The sequence below is a fragment of the Exophiala oligosperma genome (genome assembly GCF_000835515.1).
Source record: "Exophiala oligosperma strain CBS 72588 unplaced genomic scaffold supercont1.10, whole genome shotgun sequence".
Taxonomy (NCBI): domain Eukaryota; kingdom Fungi; phylum Ascomycota; class Eurotiomycetes; order Chaetothyriales; family Herpotrichiellaceae; genus Exophiala; species Exophiala oligosperma.
This window is the reverse complement of record NW_015622827.1, coordinates 1,380,496-1,400,681: the sequence shown is the minus strand read 5'-3', so window position 1 is coordinate 1,400,681 and position 20,186 is coordinate 1,380,496. Positions and strand designations below refer to the sequence as shown.

At 50.6% G+C, this 20,186-nt stretch overlaps 8 protein-coding genes across 8 annotated transcripts; 4 read left to right on the top strand and 4 right to left on the bottom strand.

Annotated features, from left to right (window-relative positions):
* Positions 1 to 268: 268 nt before the first annotated feature.
* PV06_09681 (uncharacterized protein) lies at positions 269 to 3,320 on the bottom strand (the record flags this gene model as incomplete). The annotated part of the gene is made up of 1 exon (XM_016411141.1): positions 269 to 3,320. The coding sequence occupies exon 1, from the start codon at positions 3,095 to 3,097 to the stop codon at positions 269 to 271; it is 2,829 nt and encodes a 942-aa protein (XP_016258948.1). The 5' UTR covers positions 3,098 to 3,320.
* A 953-nt stretch (positions 3,321 to 4,273) lies between these two features.
* Positions 4,274 to 9,190, top strand: PV06_09680 (uncharacterized protein). The gene is made up of 3 exons (XM_016411140.1): positions 4,274 to 8,079; positions 8,128 to 8,395; positions 8,444 to 9,190. Exons 1-3 carry the CDS (start codon positions 4,602 to 4,604, stop codon positions 8,799 to 8,801), a joined length of 4,104 nt encoding a protein of 1,367 aa, XP_016258947.1. The 5' UTR covers positions 4,274 to 4,601; the 3' UTR covers positions 8,802 to 9,190.
* PV06_09679 (uncharacterized protein) lies at positions 8,667 to 9,717 on the bottom strand. Its single transcript, XM_016411139.1, has 2 exons — positions 8,858 to 9,717; positions 8,667 to 8,805 (listed from the first exon to the last, which is right to left on the bottom strand). Exon 1 carries the CDS (start codon positions 9,642 to 9,644, stop codon positions 9,267 to 9,269), a length of 378 nt encoding a protein of 125 aa, XP_016258946.1. The 5' UTR covers positions 9,645 to 9,717; the 3' UTR covers positions 8,667 to 8,805; positions 8,858 to 9,266.
* Positions 9,718 to 10,086: 369 nt separating this feature from the next.
* PV06_09678 (uncharacterized protein) lies at positions 10,087 to 11,417 on the bottom strand. Its single transcript, XM_016411138.1, has 2 exons — positions 10,815 to 11,417; positions 10,087 to 10,715 (listed from the first exon to the last, which is right to left on the bottom strand). The coding sequence occupies exons 1-2, from the start codon at positions 11,185 to 11,187 to the stop codon at positions 10,249 to 10,251; spliced, it is 840 nt and encodes a 279-aa protein (XP_016258945.1). The 5' UTR covers positions 11,188 to 11,417; the 3' UTR covers positions 10,087 to 10,248.
* An 863-nt stretch (positions 11,418 to 12,280) lies between these two features.
* PV06_09677 (uncharacterized protein) lies at positions 12,281 to 14,007 on the top strand (the record flags this gene model as incomplete). The annotated part of the gene is made up of 2 exons (XM_016411137.1): positions 12,281 to 13,250; positions 13,301 to 14,007. 2 exons carry the CDS (start codon positions 12,281 to 12,283, stop codon positions 14,005 to 14,007), a joined length of 1,677 nt encoding a protein of 558 aa, XP_016258944.1.
* A 544-nt stretch (positions 14,008 to 14,551) lies between these two features.
* On the top strand, positions 14,552 to 16,363 carry PV06_09676 (uncharacterized protein; the record flags this gene model as incomplete). Its single annotated transcript, XM_016411136.1, has 6 exons — positions 14,552 to 14,761; positions 14,809 to 14,818; positions 14,871 to 14,916; positions 14,969 to 15,116; positions 15,166 to 15,904; positions 15,957 to 16,363. The coding sequence occupies 6 exons, from the start codon at positions 14,552 to 14,554 to the stop codon at positions 16,361 to 16,363; spliced, it is 1,560 nt and encodes a 519-aa protein (XP_016258943.1).
* A 363-nt stretch (positions 16,364 to 16,726) lies between these two features.
* On the top strand, positions 16,727 to 18,706 carry PV06_09675 (uncharacterized protein). Its single transcript, XM_016411135.1, has 2 exons — positions 16,727 to 17,975; positions 18,048 to 18,706. Exons 1-2 carry the CDS (start codon positions 16,887 to 16,889, stop codon positions 18,498 to 18,500), a joined length of 1,542 nt encoding a protein of 513 aa, XP_016258942.1. The 5' UTR covers positions 16,727 to 16,886; the 3' UTR covers positions 18,501 to 18,706.
* On the bottom strand, positions 18,705 to 20,027 carry PV06_09674 (uncharacterized protein). The gene has a single exon (XM_016411134.1). The coding sequence runs from the start codon at positions 19,932 to 19,934 to the stop codon at positions 18,765 to 18,767; it is 1,170 nt and encodes a 389-aa protein (XP_016258941.1). The 5' UTR covers positions 19,935 to 20,027; the 3' UTR covers positions 18,705 to 18,764.
* Positions 20,028 to 20,186: the final 159 nt, after the last annotated feature.

Below are 20,186 nucleotides of genomic sequence, written 5' to 3'. Positions count from 1 at the left end.
ATATGCAGAGTAGCAGGCAGACGGCCATATTTGTAGACAAAACGACGGCACATTCGTCCCAGCGATCACCCAGCGTGACTGCGACATCTTGACTGCTACCAAACGACTGAGCCGCGTTCGCTAGGACCGATGGTCGTATTGGAATGACTCGAGTGAGAACATTGACGCAGACAAACAGTACCGATGGTGTGTAGCTAGAGGTTACATGAAGGTAAAGAACAAGAACTGACCGGGGAATGCAAACAGGTTCCACGAGATGATCATTAATCTATCCAGCCGCAACAACGGCGAGGCCTTCGTAGACCTTTTGCTTCACTCTCGTAAAATTATCTGCCGTACTGGGACTCATCGAAGTCACGCTGATTGGGGCACCTTCAACGATAATTTTTCCGCTACCGAGTTTCTTCACTGCAATCATGCCATCCACAAGCAAGGTGCCTTCGCCTCGGAATTCTGCCGTGTGCCCATCCATGGCAATGATACGCCTGAGTTCGGCGAGGCGTAGGTCTCCAACATGAATAGCCTGAGACACTGATCTTGTCGAGGCAGCCAAATTGGCCGGTAAAACATCGAGAACCGGTTGGACCGAAATACCTGGCTGGGGTGTCGTTTGTAGAGACGCCTCAGTGTCGATTTTCTGCTTCTTCGATTGTGGATCGTCCTCGACATCCGTTTTCTGCTCCCCTTCAGCCTTCAACTGACCTTGGATAGTGACAACGCCCATGCTCTTGACATTCTGCCACCGCAGCGTTTTGGCAAGCTCTCTACTCAACTTCACAACCCAGGCATTCGTATCGACACTGGCATCGATGGTTTGACCCTCATGAGGTGTAAAGATCTCGGTCGACGTTTCCTCCTCCGTACCCACAACTTTCATGCCCAACAGCTCTTTGCAGTCTGATGCAAGAGCTAGCGTGTCCGACGGATTTCCACTCGTGAGGATGAGTTTCTTGGGTCCGATGAGAGGTATCAGCATCTGGAGGCTGCGCTGATCGTGCAATCCGGCAAAGTCAACGAATGCTAGTCGAGCATTGACGGTGATTTCGGATATGGAGTACACGATCTTTGTCGGGCCCTGGGGTCCTTCAGTTTCCAGATGTCCCTCCACAACGGACTCGTCGCTGTCAGATTCATCCCCAGAATCGGCCGCGCTTGCAGGGCCACCCTGGCGTGACCGCTTCTGATGTGTCTCCCGTGCATTGTCTGCTTCACTCCACTTTCGCTTTTGTCCTAACAGACCATTTGTCTTGCTGTCAGGTTGCGCGTCTTGCTCTTCCTTTTCCTCTTCACGCAGGAAGTCTTCGGGCTTGATAAAGTCTCCGAATTCGTCGCCACGTCGCCGTGTGTGGGTATAAGGGAACACGGCATTTCTTCCCCTTTTATTGCGCACATCATAATCGTACACCGCTTTTTTTCGTAGCAAGACGTTGATACCAAGATCTTCGTCAGTAAGAGCTAGCTTGTTTCGAGCGCCATGGCCAAGCGCGGAGGAAACATTCAGGACGCGGCCCTGCTGTTCATCCTCCGACTCTTCTTCCGATGAGGTACTTGACTCGTCGTCCAAATTGTCGTCCACAGCACCTTGGTCTCGTTCGTTCGCGGCTAGAGAATCTTGAATTTGTCTCTGAGTGGCCATATACTCTTGATATCTTTGGCTCTCTTGTGTGCTCAAAGAAGCCTTTTCTGCGTGTCGAAGCTTGAGCATCCTCCCTCCACTGTGTACCTGCTCCAGTTGCTCGCCATCAGGGGTCTTCTCAAGGGCTACACCATCTTGACGCTGTTCAAACCAAGACCAGAAAATCTGACCCGGACTAGGAGTACCAGGCCGCACTTCCACCTTCTCAGTAAAGAGGAGAAGATTCTCCGGTCGTTGCACCATATGCTCCAATAAAGAACGGGAGAACCCCCAGTCCAGGCTTACATCACTCGCAAGGATGACGCGAGGCCCTTCGACTTTTAATAGCTTTTCGAACTGACTCTTGCGTTCCACAATTTTCACATTCTGAAACTCGAATGGCCTTGAAGATTTAGAGGTGCCATTGGTTTGCTTGCTGCCATTTCTGCGATGAGTCTGTGTTTGATTCTCGTCCTCTCCTTCAAATTCCCGAACAATGCTGTCGTCCATCCATTCAAGCAAACTCCTAGCATGGCGCAGAGTTGCGTTGCCAGACCGACTTGCCAGGTACACCTTCGCACCTTTGAGCATAGGATCAGCCCAAGCCTTTTCGAGAATCCATGCCAACTCCAAGACCCGAGCACTCGAATCCGTCGGGATCAAAACAGTCCCTCCCTTGACGATACTGCTCTTAATATGTCCCAGCAATGCGTCGTCTCTTGCTTTGCGGCCAGCAGCCAAGCCAGCTTTGGCAGCGCCGATGCTGCTGCAGACCAGCGCTGTCGGCTTGCGCAACTGCTCAATAACTTCGGCACCTCCTACTCCTCCAAACCATGCTGCTCCCGCGATGACATTTTCCCTAGCTTGATTCCAATCTACCGCATAGACTATTGATTCCATTCCATATTGTATGTGCCATATGGTTCCACCGAGAGTGTGTCCCGAGTTGTACGCAGTCAATGTAAGTCCTTCTATCGGCGCTGAGAAGTGCGAGGGTGTGGGCTGATGAGGCTGCGAGTATTTCAGAGGTGTAATGAGGGTGAAAAACTTGTTGATCTCTTCGAACGTAGGGGCTTGTCGGAGAATGTGGGATCGAGACTTGTCGTCGGCACTGGAATCGTCGTCTGGGGAACCTGAGCCGGGAATGAACGTGGCGGCTAAGGGTGTTGAAGAGTAAAGATCTTGCAGTAGAGTGCGACCAAACGCGATCACCGGCGGAGTGGCGTAGACAGGAATCTGGGAGAAGATGGGGATATGCTTGCAACAGTGTGCAAAGGCACCAATATGAGAAGTAGTGGCATGGGTGAGGAGGATGAAGGATAACGTTGATGCATGCTTTTCTATCTCGGCTAATTGACGAGTATCGAATCTCTCATCCCAACCAACATCGACAAGAATTTTGACTCCCCCATCCAACTCAAGAATGGATTGTGAAGCTCGAGAGTTGCTCTGAGCCCCGAGCAAGGGCGTGAAAGTGAACATGGCTACGCGTCATCGAAGGTAGGAATGAGGACTGCAGACGTGTTGAGGGCTTGTTAAAGATTGCCAGAAGGCTTCGCGCGATCGTACATGGGGAACATGAGGATAGATACTGGGATTTGTCGAATTGTAGAGATGTTCGCGGTATGGACTTCTAGCATTGATAGACAAACCGCAGTTTCGAGTCTGGGGAGATCGTGCCAAGGCATCGCTTAGTCATTCAAGTACCTCACCAGCCTTGCGTCTCTTGAGTTCACAGCCTCGTCAGACTGTACAGAGGTACTCAACGGCGGTGGCACTACGCAGACACGAATACGCACCTTGTACGGAGTACTCTGTACACTGTACGGAGTACGGAGTACTAAGTTCGTACGGAGTATAGAGAACTCCTTGTCCGTACTCCATGCTCTTCGTAACGTGAACCCAGTCATGCGTATTCAGAGACAGTGACATCCTCTCTAGGCAATCTTCGCGAAGGTTTACGTGTAAGGCGGGAGGTGGTCGGCCCCGAGACGAGGTTGAGCCCGAGGGGAGAGATCGTATTCGCATTCCCCATCGGCGTCAAAGTAGGCACCCACATATGAAATACTATAGTACAGATACTCTGCGTCAATATGAGGGAGTCATAATGTGAGTCACCTCGTGTTGCTTCCGCATTCGTGTCCGTGCCACGTTTTTGAAGGCCAACTTGTTGATAACTACCACCCGCTTGTTGTTGTTGCATAAAATTAATTGTGCATTTTCGGACTGAGCATATGTATGGAGTCTGGCCTTAACTACGGTAACCTATCCTGGCAAAGGGAACGAGATACGCAAGATGGCGAAGTGACTGGAGATTTAGGCATGAGATCTAGTGAGCTTCGAGCCTGTAGCTGTCCAGAGATTGGGGGTAAATGTCAGCCTAGGTGCGGCGCTGCGTACTCGTATGTTCAATCAGGGCCCAATCTTAGCGAGCCTTAACCGAAACCGAACTGCGTGGGGTCTTTTCCAGGCCTTTTGTACGGAGTACGGAGGACAAACAATAGGCCGTTGCAGCGTGATGGAGTACCTACTGGAGTAGTCATCCGTACTCGTATCCACGCCTATTGCCGCCTGTTGTTTTTTGTGCTGCTACGCGAGGCTCACTAGGCACACCTGCATCTCTGTTCCGCACCTGCGACCTTCATCTACTAATAAATAGTACCACTTTCTCATGACCCGTACATTCGTGCATATACTTGTACAAACATTCAATTCTTGCTTCGGACTCCGTATTCTTCGACTCTCGCTTACCTCTTGTGCATCTTACCTTACCGACACATCGTATCGCGTACTCCGTACAAATTTCCATAACACTCTTGCGGCCACACCAAATATCCTTTCTGCATCCTTCACCTTAATAGAGTCAACACCTGACTCTTCTGCCGTCAACAACACAGACATATTTCTAGAAGACCACGCCCATTACGACATGCAGAGATAGGACAAAGTACCTCGAAGAGGTTTCCCATTCCGCAATAAGCAAAATATGAACCCAAGCGGTCAGGGAGAATTGCCCGCCGGCGCATCAGCCTTCCAAGAGAACTTAGAAGAAAAGCAGAGAGCAGAGCTGGGTATTGCGACTGATCAGGAGAAGGATGTAGGGTTGTCACAACACATTCCATCGACACCGACACAGACCTCTCCTGGGTCCCCCGCAGGCTCTCTCAACTCACCGGCGTCTTCGTCGTCGAATGCAGAAACTCCTCCAGACCTCAGAAAGTATGATTCCAAGATTGTTCAGGTACGAGATGTCCCCGAGGGAGACGCCGCTCTTGCGCACTTGCCGGAAGATGAGCGGGAAGTGTTGAGGAAACAATTGGCGACACCTGCTGTTCAGGTGACGTACAAGAGTCTATATCGATATGCCACTAAATGGGACATGGTTTTTATTGTTATAGCTGCGCTCGCCGCCATTGGGGGCGGAGCTGTTATGCCGCTGATGACCGTTATTTTCGGAAATCTCAGTGGTTCCTTTCAGGGACTGGTCCTGGGCAATCTCTCTGAAGACTTCGACTCCATACTCGTTCGCTATGTGCTATACTTTATCTACCTTGCCATCGGCGAGTTCTGTCTCATTTACACCTCAACGGTTTTGTTCATCTATACTGGCGAGCACATCACGGCCAAGGTCCGAGAACAGTACCTCAGGGCGATCCTTCGACAGAATATCGGCTTCTTCGATAAAATCGGGGCCGGAGAAGTGACCACACGTATCACTGCCGACACAAATCTTGTCCAAGAGGCTATCAGCGAGAAGGTTGGCTTGACCCTAACAGGTGTGGCCGCTTTCTTTGCCGCATTTGTCATTGGCTTCGTCAAATTTTGGAAACTTACGTTAATATGTATGTCGTCGGTGGTTACTATTGTTGTCATCATGGGTGCTGGTGGTCGCTTCATGGCTGGATGGAACAAGAAATCTCTCGACTCTTACGCTGTGGGTGGATCCGTGGCAGAAGAAGTGCTAGCGTCCATCCGCAATGCGGCTTCATTCAACACTCAAGATAAGCTGGCCAGAAGATACGATGTACATCTCCAGGAAGCCAGACGGTGGGGCGTTCGCAGCAAGGGAGCTCTAGCCTGCATGATTGGAACCCTCCTCTGCATCATCTTCTTGAACTATGGACTGGCCTTCTGGATGGGTTCACGTTTCCTCGTGTCAGGCGAAACAACCCTTGCTCATATCCTTACTATCATCCTCGCCGTTATGATTGGTGCATTCTCATTCGGCAATGTAGGACCAAATATTCAACACTTCGCAGCAGGCGTGGCGGCCGCCGCAAAGATATACGGTACTATCGACAGAGACTCGCCCATAGACCCATTGTCCGAGGATGGTGAAAGACTGGAAAATGTCCAAGGCACTGTGGAGCTTCGAAACATCAAGCACATCTATCCTTCTCGTGCTGAAGTCGTGGTCATGGAAGATGTCAACCTAGTCATCCCTGCAGGAAAGGTCACCGCTTTAGTTGGCGCTTCTGGAAGTGGCAAATCTACAATTGTTGGCTTGGTCGAACGATTCTACGATCCTGTGGGTGGCAAGGTTTTCCTCGATGGACACGATATCAGTACATTGAACCTGCATTGGCTTCGCCAGCAGATTGCTCTGGTCCAACAAGAACCGATCTTGTTCAGTCAAACCATCAGAGAGAATATTAGAAATGGTCTCATCGGTTCACCATACGAGAACGAGCCTGAAGAGCAACAAACAGAACGTATTTACGAAGCAGCTCGGAAAGCGAACGCCCACGATTTCATCTCTACGCTTCCGGAGGGATATGAGACTCACGTCGGCGAGCGGGGGTTCTTGTTGTCAGGTGGTCAGAAGCAACGTGTCGCAATTGCCAGGGCAATTGTCAGTGATCCGAAGATTCTTCTTCTAGATGAAGCAACATCGGCTCTGGACACTAAATCCGAAGGGGTGGTCCAGCACGCGTTAGAAGAGGCGTCCAAAGGTCGTACTACTATCGTCATTGCACATCGCTTGTCGACAATCAAAACTGCGGACAATATTGTCGTAATGCAGGCCGGACGCATCATCGAGCAAGGCACTCATGACCAGTTATTGGAACTGAAGAAGGCATACTATAACCTAGTATCTGCCCAGCGTATCGGTGGAGATGATGAAGACCAGTCCGAGAACGAAAAAGGGACTGAAATGAGTGACGACGAGCTGCTTCGTGTCCAATCGTCGAAATCTGGCCGCAATCCGATGATCGATCCTGAAGACGAGAAGCTCGCTCTCGGCAGAACAAGGAGCCAGAAGTCGGTCTCCTCCAACGTGCTCGCAGACAGATCGTCTGGACGTGAGCCAGTCTACTCTCTATGGACGATCATGAAATTCATCGCGAGTTTCAATGCTTCGGAGTGGCTGATTATGTGCGTTGGTTTCTTTTTCACCGCAATCGCCGGCGCTGCACAACCCGTTCAGGGTATTTTCTTTGCAAAGTCGATTGTCGCCTTGTCTCAGCCTTTGACTATGCGTCATCAAATCCGCCACGATATTAATTTCTGGTCGTTGATGTACTTGATGTTGGCTTTCGTTGACCTCTTGGCGATGGTAATCCAGGGAATTGCATTCGCATATTGTAGCGAAAGCCTTATTCAACGAGCAAGAGATGGTGCTTTCCGGAGATTCCTCCGACAAGACATTGCTTTCTTTGACGAGGATCAGAACTCGACTGGTGCATTGACGTCCTTCCTCTCGACTGAAACGACGCACCTCTCATCGATTTCTGGAGCGACATTGGGCACTCTGATCAGCTGCACTACAACGTTGGTCGTGGCCATAGCGATTTCTCTGGCAATCGGTTGGAAGCTCGCTCTAGTCTGCATGACTGCTCTTCCCGTTATCCTCGGGACAGGTTTCTTCCGGTTCTGGACCTTGGCCAGATTCAGTGCGACTGCTCAGAAAGCTTATGAGAAGTCCGCCGGATATGCTTGTGAACACACCAATGCTATTCGCACGGTGGCTTCACTGACCACGGAACGGGAGGTCTACGACGAGTACAAGAGGCAGCTTCGACTTCAGCTTCGTGCATCCCTCAAATCGAATCTCCGCAACTCATCTCTATACGCAGCTTCTCAATCAGCAATGTTCCTTGCTTTCGCCTTGGGTTTCTGGTATGGAGGAAAGCTATTGGTTCGTGGCGAATACACGTTGTTCCAATTCTTCATTGTCTTCTCTGAAATCATCTTTGGCGCACAATCAGCCGGGACCGTCTTTTCCTTTGCGGGAGACATGTCAAAAGCTAAGAATGCCGCTGCGGCACTAAAGAAACTGTACGATCGCCAGCCGAGCATTGATCCATGGTCCATGGACGGCGAGAAGATTACGGACGTCGAAGGCACCATTGAATTCAGAGATGTACACTTTCGCTATCCGACGAGACCCGATGTGCCCGTGCTTCGTGGTCTTAATTTGACCGTCAAACCTGGGCAGTACATTGCGCTGGTAGGACCTTCTGGTAAGTGCCTGTGTCTCGAGAGTACCATTCAGAACTAACGACGATCAGGATGCGGCAAGTCCACAACAATCGCGCTCATGGAGCGATTCTACGATCCCCTCTCGGGCGGAGTGTACGTGGATGGCAAGGAAATCTCATCACTCAATCTTACCGACTACCGATCCCACCTCGCTCTTGTGTCGCAAGAACCTACCCTGTATCAAGGAACGATCAAGGAAAACATCTTGCTGGGTGCTGACAGAGGCGAAGTCAGTGACGAATTGATCATCCAGGCTTGTAAAGACGCCAACATTTATGACTTTATCATGTCTTTACCGTAAGTGTTTCGTTTTTGCTTTTCCTGACTTGTTGCTAACATATTCAGTGATGGCTTTGCCACGGATGTTGGCAGCAAAGCTGCTCTTCTCTCGGGTGGACAGAAGCAGCGAGTAGCGATTGCACGAGCCCTTCTGCGTGATCCAAAGATTCTCCTCCTGGATGAAGCGACGTCAGCCCTTGACTCTGAATCAGAGAAGGTAGTACAAGCCGCCCTCGATGCGGCCGCCAAGGGAAGAACGACAATTGCTGTCGCCCACAGACTGAGCACCATCCAAAAAGCCGATATCATTTATGTGTTTGATAAAGGTGTTATTGCAGAACAAGGAACACATCACGAGCTCATGGCATTGAAGGGTCGATACCGAGAGCTGGTCAGTCTTCAAAGCTTGGAGAAACAGCGGTAATAGTCTGCGCCATTGGTCATTTTCTTGATCTAAGGACAAGATGACTACACACGCACCGAAGCTCTCCATCAAATAGACGACGCTCTAACAGCCGATTGGACCGTACCGTCGACAGACCACAGCATGCAGACATCGTTTCTAGTTGGAAATAGAGCGCAAAGTCTTGTAGTGGTTCACACACTCTCTGCTCCTTTGGATAGAGCACTCAGTGTATCTTGGATAGCCGGGGTAGAAAGAGGTGGTAGGAAAGACGGCCACTGATCAAAACCGCACTTTGGAGATGGTCAGAGAGGTATTTGTACAATTGTACTCCATGCGAAGAGATGGCCTTGCTTGTGAGGTCCACTCATCCTAGTAATCATAGACCTTTGAAATAGATTTGTCTCAGGGAGGTCAACTTTACTAATCATCATCATATTGTTGTTTCATGTCGTCCTGTGCTTCCATCATCAATCAATCAATCAATCAATCGTCCTCGGTCAGACCGTGGTCGTCCATGACTTCAGCCAGGCGTCTCCCTTGCTTCTCGGCCAGAATGGACAACATGCCCATTGCGACGTCTTTGATTTGGTTATATTCTTTGAGGAGAGAAATGTGGTCGGAAAAGACACGATCGACGTATTGTGATGCGGCTCGTTGTTGAGATGATAAAGATGTTGAGGTTGTTGAGACACTTGTTGAGCTCGAGAATGATGATGTTGTTGTTGCCGACGACGACGACGACGTTATCGACGTGGTCGTTGATGTGTTTGACTTGAACGACGGCAACTCCGAGATTTGATCAAGAACTTGGGAGAGTCGGGTCTGGGTGGACAAGATGTTGGACTTGATTGTCTCGTCCATACTTTTGTAGGTAGTGATTTCGATCTGTTCTGTTCGTGGGACTGCAGACGACAAACGCTAAAAAATAAGAAACAGAAAGAAAAAAGAAAGAGAAGTTGTTTAATGTACAGTATGTTTATTGGAGCAGGGGTATTTAAAATACCTTGTGTTCACGGAGTAACTTGATTCTCAAATATTTTTTGACAATCATAACGAATGCTCCGAACCGAGTCCAATAATTTAGGTACTGACGTTGTCCATACCGAGTATATACAACCAGAAGTATTATTTATTGCTTGAGGAACTTTGGAAATTCCTCCGAATACTAGAATTAAACTACTCTGATTAAAATATAACAGTCGTCATATGAGATGCTTGACTTGATCTCAAAGAGGCACTACATCGGACAGTACCTACTAGTACGTACCTAAGATGGGCAAATATCACGATTATCTTATCAGAGGTACGTACCCCGTTCTCTGTGGTAACACTTGAATATTGTACCTTTGAATTAAACCATCATCACCGTTTTCGTCGATGCAATATATAAAACCTACAATATGCACGAACACTCAAGAAGTACAACGCGCCTCGTGCCGGCACTAGGGACATGATTTTCTAGAAATCACAACTTCGACCTTTGCACGACGGCCTGATAGTCGTCGACTCGCTTCCTTGCTTCCAAGTCTCTGCGATTGCGATCCAGGTCTCTGGCGGCCAAAGTTTTGGGGGCTTGACTGCCCTCGTCCAGATCCTTGACAACTTCACGGTACATTTCCTCCTTCATCTTCCCGTACGACTTGCCTTGGGCCTTTTGGGTGAGCTTCATCTCCCCGACGAAGGCCAGCGTCTCGTCGACGCCACCCACGCCGTCGATGATGCCCTCTTTCAACGCCTCCAGGGCCGGATACCTCTTGCTCTCGAGGACCATGTTCCGGAAGGTGGTCATGCTCAGTTTGACCCGGAAGACGGCAGCCATGCTGGGTTGGAGGTTCGCACCGAAGTCGAGCTCGTTCAGGCACACGAAACCCTTGTGGGGGTTCATGATGCGATAGTCGTGCATCATTGCCGTCATGAGGCCACCCGCGAACGCTGTGTCACGACGGAAACACAATGTCAGTGACAATTCCAGGAAGGCGGATATTTTTTTTTGCCACGAAATAAAACGTAGAGAACAAACCAAGGACTCACCATGTCCATTCATCAAAGCAACGGTCGGCATGGGATAGGTAATGAGTCTCCTCCAGAGTGGATACAGGCTGCCGGGGAAAAAGTTGGGGTCTCGAATGGCATTCTCAAAGTCGAGACCGTTGGAGTAGAACTTTGGGATCGAAGACGTGGTGACGACGACCCCCTTGGGCAACTTGTGTTCGATGATGTCCAGTGCGAGAAGAAAGGTCTCGTTGAAGGCGGGGGTGAGGCGATTGTCGGGCGGGGACGAGAATGAAAGCAGATAGACCTGCGGAGCGGCCTGTGTACAGATGAAGCTCCCTTGCTGTTGAGTCGCCGAAGTGGCCGATGATGGAGGGATCGGGAGGACAAACAATGGTGGTATCGGAGGCATTTTTGATGGATCTGGATCTGGAGTTCAAGAGCGTCTTGAGACGTACAAGGAGTACGAAGTATCGAAAAGTCACACACGAAGGGGAATGTTACTGAATAAGAGAGAACAACGTTGAGTAGAAAGCCGTCGTCGTTACTTTTGTATCAATGAGATTAAAATCATGGTATATCCGAAATCGTGATTACTTAGTCGATGAGGCACCGAGGTTGTTTCTTGAGCTCTAGACGGACTCGGAAGGGAAAGTGACGAATGATACGGAGTACGAGAGGAGTAGCTGGCATGTGCTGGAGTTACGGAGTACCGGAGTACGAACTAAGAACTAAGAATTTAGGTAAGCCCAGGTCCCTGTAACGGAGTATGGAAAAACAGTTTACTCGTAGTCAGACCGTGGCCTACCTACTTGTACCCAAGGTACGGAATAGGTGAACGCTGGACAATAGGAAACTAGCTAGGTACTCGCACTCGTACGAGGAGCACTGAGTGGCTGAGATTGGTTCTTGTCCAACTAAGAAATTGAACAAAGTCACCACAGTTCCCTACGTACTCATACTCGGATGTGGTTATTTTTAGGTGGCATTACCTACTGTATGTTGAGTGGTCCAAAAGTACTCCTCCCTATTGAGGCTCTTGAGTGTGACTCCTTCGGGGGCTCTCGTGCCCGTGGCAAGCAACTTAACAGGCCAAGGCCCATTTATTGCCCTCCACCACCTAAAACTACGCCTAGCGAGCCCACAATCCCACGGTCGACCGGGCCTGTTTCTAACTCCAAGCTCGTTCTGACTAAGATATGCCTCTAGCATATAAACACATGGCCGCCTGGAAGCCGATGACGTTGCGCGTGCGCATGTAATGAGAAGGTCAGCCCAATTCGGCTGCTACCGGAGTCGCTGAATACGAGAGAAAGGGTTCTAACTAAATACCCTGCAAGCCAGCTCACCGCGGCTGAATCAACTTTGCCTGGCGCTCACATTTTCTCTTACAGAACAGCAAGTACTGTCGGCATGAACTGTACCGCATCGACGACATCTGTGCGCCGTCCTTGACATCTCCATCATCCCTTCCTATCGCCCCTCCTCCGTCATAGGCGTCAACAATGGCGCAAGCCTCGGACGCCAGAAGCACGACGTCTGCCACCAACAATGCCACGGTCTGGGAAAAGACAAAAGGCTACTCGAGTACAGCCTATGAAAAAGCCTTGAAACCCGGCTTCAACAAAGCCTACAACTTTGTCAACAAATTGGAAAAGCCGGTCAACAAGTACACAAACAAGGTCGGGTCCGAAACATTCTGGCCAACCTCACTAGACAAAGAGTCCGAAAAGGCCGCTCGCATTCTTAGAGGGTTCTGCAAAGATGGTTTTTACGAGCACATAGAGGAGAGTGAAGCGAAAAAGATAGAAGAGCGCAATGCCACCGCAGAAGGAACCCCGCAGGGGAAACAAAGAGTACTACAAAAAATCCCGGCAAAGGTGATCAAGAACTGTGTCGGTCTTGCGATATTCACAACGATGCGGACAGGATGGCTGTTTGGCGGGTCTGGAGGCTCCGGTGTTCTGATCGCCCGACACCCTGAAACGGGCGAATGGGGTCCTCCGAGTGGTATACAGACACAGAATCTGTCCTTCGGATTTCTCGCTGGTGTCGACATCTATGATTCGGTGCTGGTAATCAATACACACAAGGCACTCGAGGCTTTTATGAAGTTAAGATGCACATTGGGAACGGAAGTCGGTGTCGCCGCGGGGCCTGTCGGTATGGGAGCCACCCTCGACACGGAAGTGACCAAAAGGCAGGCGCCCATCTGGTCATATGTAAAGAGCCGTGGTCTTTACGCGGGCGTCGCTCTGGAAGGAAATTTGGTGATCGAAAGGACGGACGAGAATGAGAGATTCTATGGCGAACGTGTCGGAGTCGCCGATATTTTGGTTGGCAAAGTTCGCTACCCACCAGTTGAAAAGTATCAGGTTCTGCTGGACACCCTGAAAGCCGCGCAGGGTGACGAAATTGATCAAGCTCTGCTTCCAGAAGGAGTGGCCCCAAGTGATATGGAGCTTCTTGGAGATGGTATGATCCCGACTCAAACCTCTAGCAAAGCACTAATCATAACATAGCAGGCACCTTCGGTATACCCGCAGAAGATGATCCCGACCCGTACGGCGTCAAAGCCCTCGAGGCCGAAGGTCTCACTATCCGAGAAGCAGGCACTCACCAGCGACCCAGCGCCGAAGTCTTTGAGTTCAGGCCATCGCCAACAAGCCCTATATATTCACATTTCTCCAGGAAGAGCGTTGATGGGTCGATTCGGAGTCGAACGTGGAGAGACAGCACTCACAGCTTAGCTAGCATTGATCGGGCAACGCAGACTGACGAGGATGAGCCCAAGAGTGGGAGTCACAGCCCCAAAAGGGAGTCTATGCGAAGCACCGAAACGTCAATGAAGCACAGCCAAAGCGTCGACGACGAAACTGACGAACATCAAGAGCAACCGGAATCCTTCTCTGATGTCGACTCAGATGCCGAGATACATACTGCTGTACCAGTAGTGGCGCGAGCGAGAGTGGTTGAAGTACCCAAACGTGCACCACCCGCTCTACCTCCCAGAAATCCTGGACGAGTAGCTTCGCCAACTTCACCCACGCCTCCTGCGGATGGATTTGACCGAATCTCGTTGAACGACGCTACGGAAGAGAAGCACGAAGACTTACACAAGTTGTCACCTACCACCACACACGAAAATACTGAACCGAGTTTTCATTCGGTCCCAGTGACGCCTAATGAGGAACGGAGAGATTCCAGAGATTTACCTGGAAGTTTCCAATGAGTGAGAGTGGGATTGATGACAAGTTCTGAGGAGAGTTGCTATAGCCATTTCATTTGGATTGACGGATGCCATTGACACGGACGTCCATACCGCAGCTACACTACATTATGAGTATCTTCTTAAATGAGTATCTTCTTAAAGGCGATGCTGAGGCAGGCTACAGGTCACGGGTCACGAGTTACGGTTGATGGGCTTTAAGTATCGCTCCTGATGCCTCTTCTCCTAATGTTGGTATTTCGAGGTAGTTGCGACGATGAAAGTTGAATGACGGCAGGTGCTGCATGTTTGAGCTTCCTATTTCTCTCTTCCTCGATCTCTTTTCTTTCTTACTTCTTCTCTTCTCACCATCACTCTCTTTGGTTCATCACCACGGTTCGATTTTGAAGTTGACCCATCGCTTTCCATCAGCATTGATACTACTGCATTCGTTCCCTGCGTTTTGCTTCATCATCAGGAAATCGTGGTGATTGACCATTCTCTCGCTTCCTCTCGCTGCCACCGCTCTCTGACATCGTCTCTTGCATTGTCAGTCAAAGTGGTAACCATGCATCCACTCACTATCCTCGTGCCACTCATCCTGGCCACTGGAGCCCACGCTGCAGTCTTGCTTCGAGTTCCTACCTTGAACCACTTTGCCATGCAAGATGCCCTGATGTCACCAGCAAGTATCAACGCTGTCGGCAACACGTGCGGCCCAACCCAAGGCAGGTGTGATCCCGACGTTCCTGGCGGAGGCTGGTGCTGTTCTGTCCATGTATGTACACTGTTGTCCACATATCTGACCAAGACTGACATTCCCAGGGCTATTGTGGTAATGCTCACTCAGTCTCGAACTCTTCGATACCTTCTCACATTTTCCCCAGGCAATAACTCCGAATACTGCGGCGAAGGTTGTCAAGATGAATTTGGGTTCGAAATAACTGCACAAGAGTGGAACATCCTTGTACTGATACTCAGCTAGGATATGTGGTGTTGAGAATGTGCCGCAACCGACATCCACTACATCCCCAAGTCCCAGTCCAACCGCCCCCGCTGCACAACGCTGTGGCTTGGAAGGGGATAACGAAAAGTGTCCTGCTGGTCAATGCTGCTCGCATACGGGCTGGTGTGTAAGTAAATGCACCTTGAGAAGTGAAGATGCACACTGACTTGGCCCAGGGCACTGGCAAGGACTTTTGCTCTGTTCCCATGAATTGTCAACTTGGCTTTGGCTGGTGTGACTCTGACGTGAATCCTGATGGCCCTAGCCTTTCCAGCGAACAGCGAACAAAGGTAGGCGCAGTGCCGTATGGCAAAGCCATCACCCGTTGCACAAAACCTGGAGTCATCGCCTTGACCTTTGACGATGGTCCATCGGAGGATACGGCAAAACTTCTCGACATTCTCCATGATAAAAAAGCGAAGGCGACATTCTTCATTCCCGGCATTGCCAATGGAAGAGGCCAGATTGACACAACCAAGACACGGATGGAGACCATCAAACGCATGTTGCAAGATGGTCATCAGATCGGATCTCACAGCTGGTCCCATTTTGATCTGGAAACGCTGACTTCGGAGGAGCGGAAGACGGACCTGACCAAGAACGAGAGAGCCATTGCCAACATTCTCAACAAGTTCCCAACTTATATGAGACCGCCATACATGAAGTGTACCAATGAGACTGGCTGCTTGACAGATCTGACAGCCTTGGGCTATCACATTGTCTCCTACTCAGTAGACAGCAGCGACTGGAACCACCCCGAAGACTTTGATGCCATGAAGAAGACATTTGATGATGCTCTGAACCAGACTCCTCAGAATGGCAACATGCTCCTCATTCAACATGACCCTATCCATAAATCTGCCATTGATCTTACCAAGCACGTGTTGGACGCCGTCAGCCAGAAAGGATGGAAAGGTAGTTGTTTCATCGTCTTCTGTCACGATTTGCTTGCTGACCCTGCACATAGCTGTCACTGTTGGAGAATGTCTCGAAGACCCTGCCACAAACTGGTATCGTACTCCGGAAAAGTCCCGTCCAGCCTCTATGGCTTTGGGCGCTTGTATGATCTCCAAGGACGGGTACTGCGGAACTCTGGACTATTTCAAGGACAAATTGGAATGCTGGAATAGCTCGAAGAAATGCTTTGATGACGCAAAGAAGTGTATGGATGATAAAAAGCGCGTCAACAAGAGCCCGTGTCAAGACATGGATGATGTGTGCAAGCAGCTTCTCGATCATTGCACTCAGTGTGAAGTTACAACCAGCAGCATGACAACTTGCGCTTCTTGCGGACCAAGCATCGGATTCAAGACACGCAGCACTGCGAATTCGTGTGCTATGCAGGGCTTGACGATTGACAATCCAAAGGCATGAAGCGGATTTTCTACTGTCTCGAGAGATTGATAAGGAGGCGACTGTCAGTAATGGTGGAGTGATATTGAGGAAGAAGCAGCTTTGGGTATTGTTATAATCCTTGTGAGATCATTAAGCAAGGGATAGCATTAATGAAGTCTGTATGCAACTAATGACTTGTCCCCATGTGTTGACGAAGACTGATTCCTAGTCGCCACTGATAGAAATCGACGTCCTGTAATGTAAGAGTAGGTACTCCGTACGGAGTAGGTATTCGTAACATATTGTGGTCAGACCAGGCCACCTTTTTCCTTCAATGTGGAGAATTCACTGCGCATTTCTGCCGGATCTGCCGGCCAGACACACCATGATTGTGTTCAACGACTGGATTCTCCTGACTTATTAACCATCTCAATATCACAGGCACCGTTGTTGCTAGTACACATTCTACCCGTCGGCCCAATGCCTGTCTGTTGAAACGACGGCCTCTGCCAGTCCAGATATCTCCCTTTGCTCCGTCACCTTTTCGCGCTGCGCGTTGACAATGCAGCACTTCCACGTCGAGTCAACCCGAATTCGACCACTCCTCCTCGTCTTCTCCATCTTAGGCCTCGCGTCGACCGCTTCTGCCCATGGCGGACATACAGACAAGATCCCCGAGGGAGCGGCAGTCTCACCGGACCCTCTCGACTCGCGACTATGGACGCATATCCTCCTTATGATCCTGTCCTTTGGCATGATCTTTCCCTACGGCATGGTCCTGGGTATCATCAAGAGTAGATGGCATGTGCCCGTACAGATTGCGGGCACCGTGGTGGCTACAGTCGCATACTTCCTCGGCCACATGCACAAGGGGCGACAGTTCAAGCACCCCAACATTCATGCGAGTTTTGCGAACAGCCTGGTTTTCATGTTGATCGTCCAGGTTGGCCTGGGCGTCGGGCTCAAATTACACCTTGAAGAAAAGAGCGGGTGGGTCGGGAGAGTTTTCGGAGGCAAGATGGGAAGAGGAGGTCGACGTGGAGTGGTCATCGTACATGGCTGGTTGGGCAAGGCCATGCCCATTGTCTCGTGGACGCAGATGCTCTTCGGCGGCATCGTCGCCATGGGCTATTGCCGAGGAGACCATCTCGGACAATGTCTGGCGCATTTCATCATGGGCTCTGCGTTCATCGCCTACGGAATCATCATGACGCTTCTCTTGCTCATCGGCCAGGCGTGGCTCAGGCGCACCGGCCGCAGTCAAGAGTTCTTCGACAGCATCGTCATCGCCGCCTGGGGTTGCGTCAACACCTTCACTGAACACCGGTGGGGTCACCCTTGGGTCAAGAACGACCTGCAGCACACGAGCATGGGTATCGTATGGTGGTGCGCGGGGCTTCTCGGCGTCTGGCTCTCACGATCCAGGAGTGGACGTCCCAAGCGTAACATCTTGCCCGGCATCGTCATTGTGCTCACGGGTTGGGCCATGGGCGGACACCCTCAGGAGCTGCCATTGAGTACCATGGTCCACACGGTTTTCGGCTACACTCTCATGGCGGCTGGGGCGGCGCGGATCGTCGAAATCTCCTTCTTGCTCAAAGACAGCAGGGGAGGCGGCGAAGTCAACAGTTGGCAGCATCTGCCACCATTCGTAAGTTTGTTTCTACCATTGGTACTGCGCCACTGTTGGTTGGGCATATCAGACTGACATTCTTGTTTCTAGCTCCTCTACGCATCTGGTTTCTTGTTCATGGGTGCAACCGAAGAACAGATGCACCTCTTGTCCGACGCCGATGTCACACACGTCAGCTACATCCTCATTCTCTACTCGATCGCCTTCCTACTCTACCTCTTTGTCAACATTCTGCTCTACGTTTACGCGTCGCACGCCTGGCCGGACGACGAGAGCAACGGTCTCCGTGGCCCGCCGCGCAACCGCTCCCTGAGCACCGCCGCGGGGCCGAGCAGCGGCCACTCGAGAAAGGTCTCGGTCCTCCACGGGCTGAACGGCGATGTCCCAGGACCCGCCAACGGATCGGTGTTACCTCGCCATCGGGTCACCGACAGTCAGCAAGTTAGGGACGCTGAAGAGTTCGAACTCGAAGGTCTGATGAGCGAGGGTGAGGAAGGGGAGGAGGATAGTCCTGTGAAACCGAAAAAGGTGGGAGCCGTTTAAAAAACCGATCCGATCTGACTTGAATAAATTGTGGACGGGAAATTGGTTTCGGGCGTTATAACTCGGTTTCTGGGAGTGTCATAATGAGCGTTCATGGGGAATTGCATAGTATATACATATGGTATTTTGTTGTTGTAGTACATACAGCACATGGCATAATCTACGATGTATTAGTCACGTTTTTCGGGTATGATGTTCGTTACACATTTCCATCAATTTTTGTGTTGCCATTATGATATAAATATATACATCAAAGGCTTCTCCTTATCGTAACGGCAAAACCTTTTGAGGCAGCACGCTCTGCCTACACAGCGGACATTCGGCCTTTTCCTTGACCCAATCCTGTACGCAACTCCAACAAAACACGTGGCCGCAGGTGGTGGCACTCGGGTCCCTGAAGGGTTCGAGACACAAGGTACATTTCCGTTGTTGGCCTGCGGGGATCCAAGCCATGAGTTGGGGGTCGGAAAGATCGTACCTGGCGTTTTCCGGGACAGGTGTCGAAGTGTTGTCCGAGAGACCCGGAGGTAGTTTTGAAGGGGGCGCGTCTATATCTGCGAGCAAGTTGGTCGGGGAGGAAGTACCGAGGCCGGAGGAGATGGAAACTTCGGCACCGTTACCCAGGAGGGCCATTGTCTGAGTTGGTGTTCTTCCGTCGCCGCTCGGTAAGGATGTGGCGTCTAGATAAGTCTCTCTGACGTGCAAGGCCGACTGAACCGCCATCTGTAACACCAACAAAACACCCAAAACCTCATACCCCACTCTCTGCTCGTCCGGTTTGATCTGTTTCGTAAAGACATACCTCAGTCGGAAAAGTCGTTTGGACAGATGATAATATGCCCCGGTGAAATAAAAAGTCGCCAGACTCAGGGCGTAAACGGGGTTGGGGGATGTGAGTGTGTCGAGATGTTGGAGGAGATATTTTTGCAATTTCAAACTTCTCGAGGGAGAGGGAGTCTTGCTACTGCCACCCCTCTGGCGTTGGTTTTGTTGTTGGTTCTGAGCTTCGGCGTGTTCAATGTTCCATTCCAATTTACTCCGTAATTTGCGTCTGAGTGCTGGGAGCGTTTTCCCCAACAACCACGGTGAGAATACCACGCTGGCGATATAGCCGACCCTCCTTTCGAGTCCGGCAAGCCTCAAAGTGTCATCCTCGACTTGTATCACGTCGCAGTATTCCTCACCCAACGTCCGGTTCCCCAAGAGTGTGGTCAGGCATAGATACAACAATTCGCTGAGGTGGGAGGTCGATTCGGAGTACTTGTGTGCGAATCGTGCGCCGAGTAGGGCTCGAAGAATCGTCGACGCTTGTGCCGAGAGTGTCCCGGTCACGTAGGCGTCCTTCTGGTGCGTCCGTAGGATGTCCGGGGAGGTCGCGAAGGGATATTCCAACGAGGGCGCGGAGGGTTCGGGGGACGGTTGTTGTGTTGACATGTTGTGTTGATGACCTAGGTAGAGATGTAAGGGCAACAGCCCCGTCAAGGACTGTGAAAAGGTTCACGGTCCAGGGTATGAGGATTGTATGTGATGATTGCAGAACAATTTCATCGACTACGTCCACGCAAGGCTGATGATGAAGAGTGCCGAGGTTCGAGTATCCTGCAGATCACGCCGCTTTAGATCTTGGACTTCGTACATTTACGTCCAGCTGGGAATTTTGACGAGGAATTCGATCTTTTGTGAGCT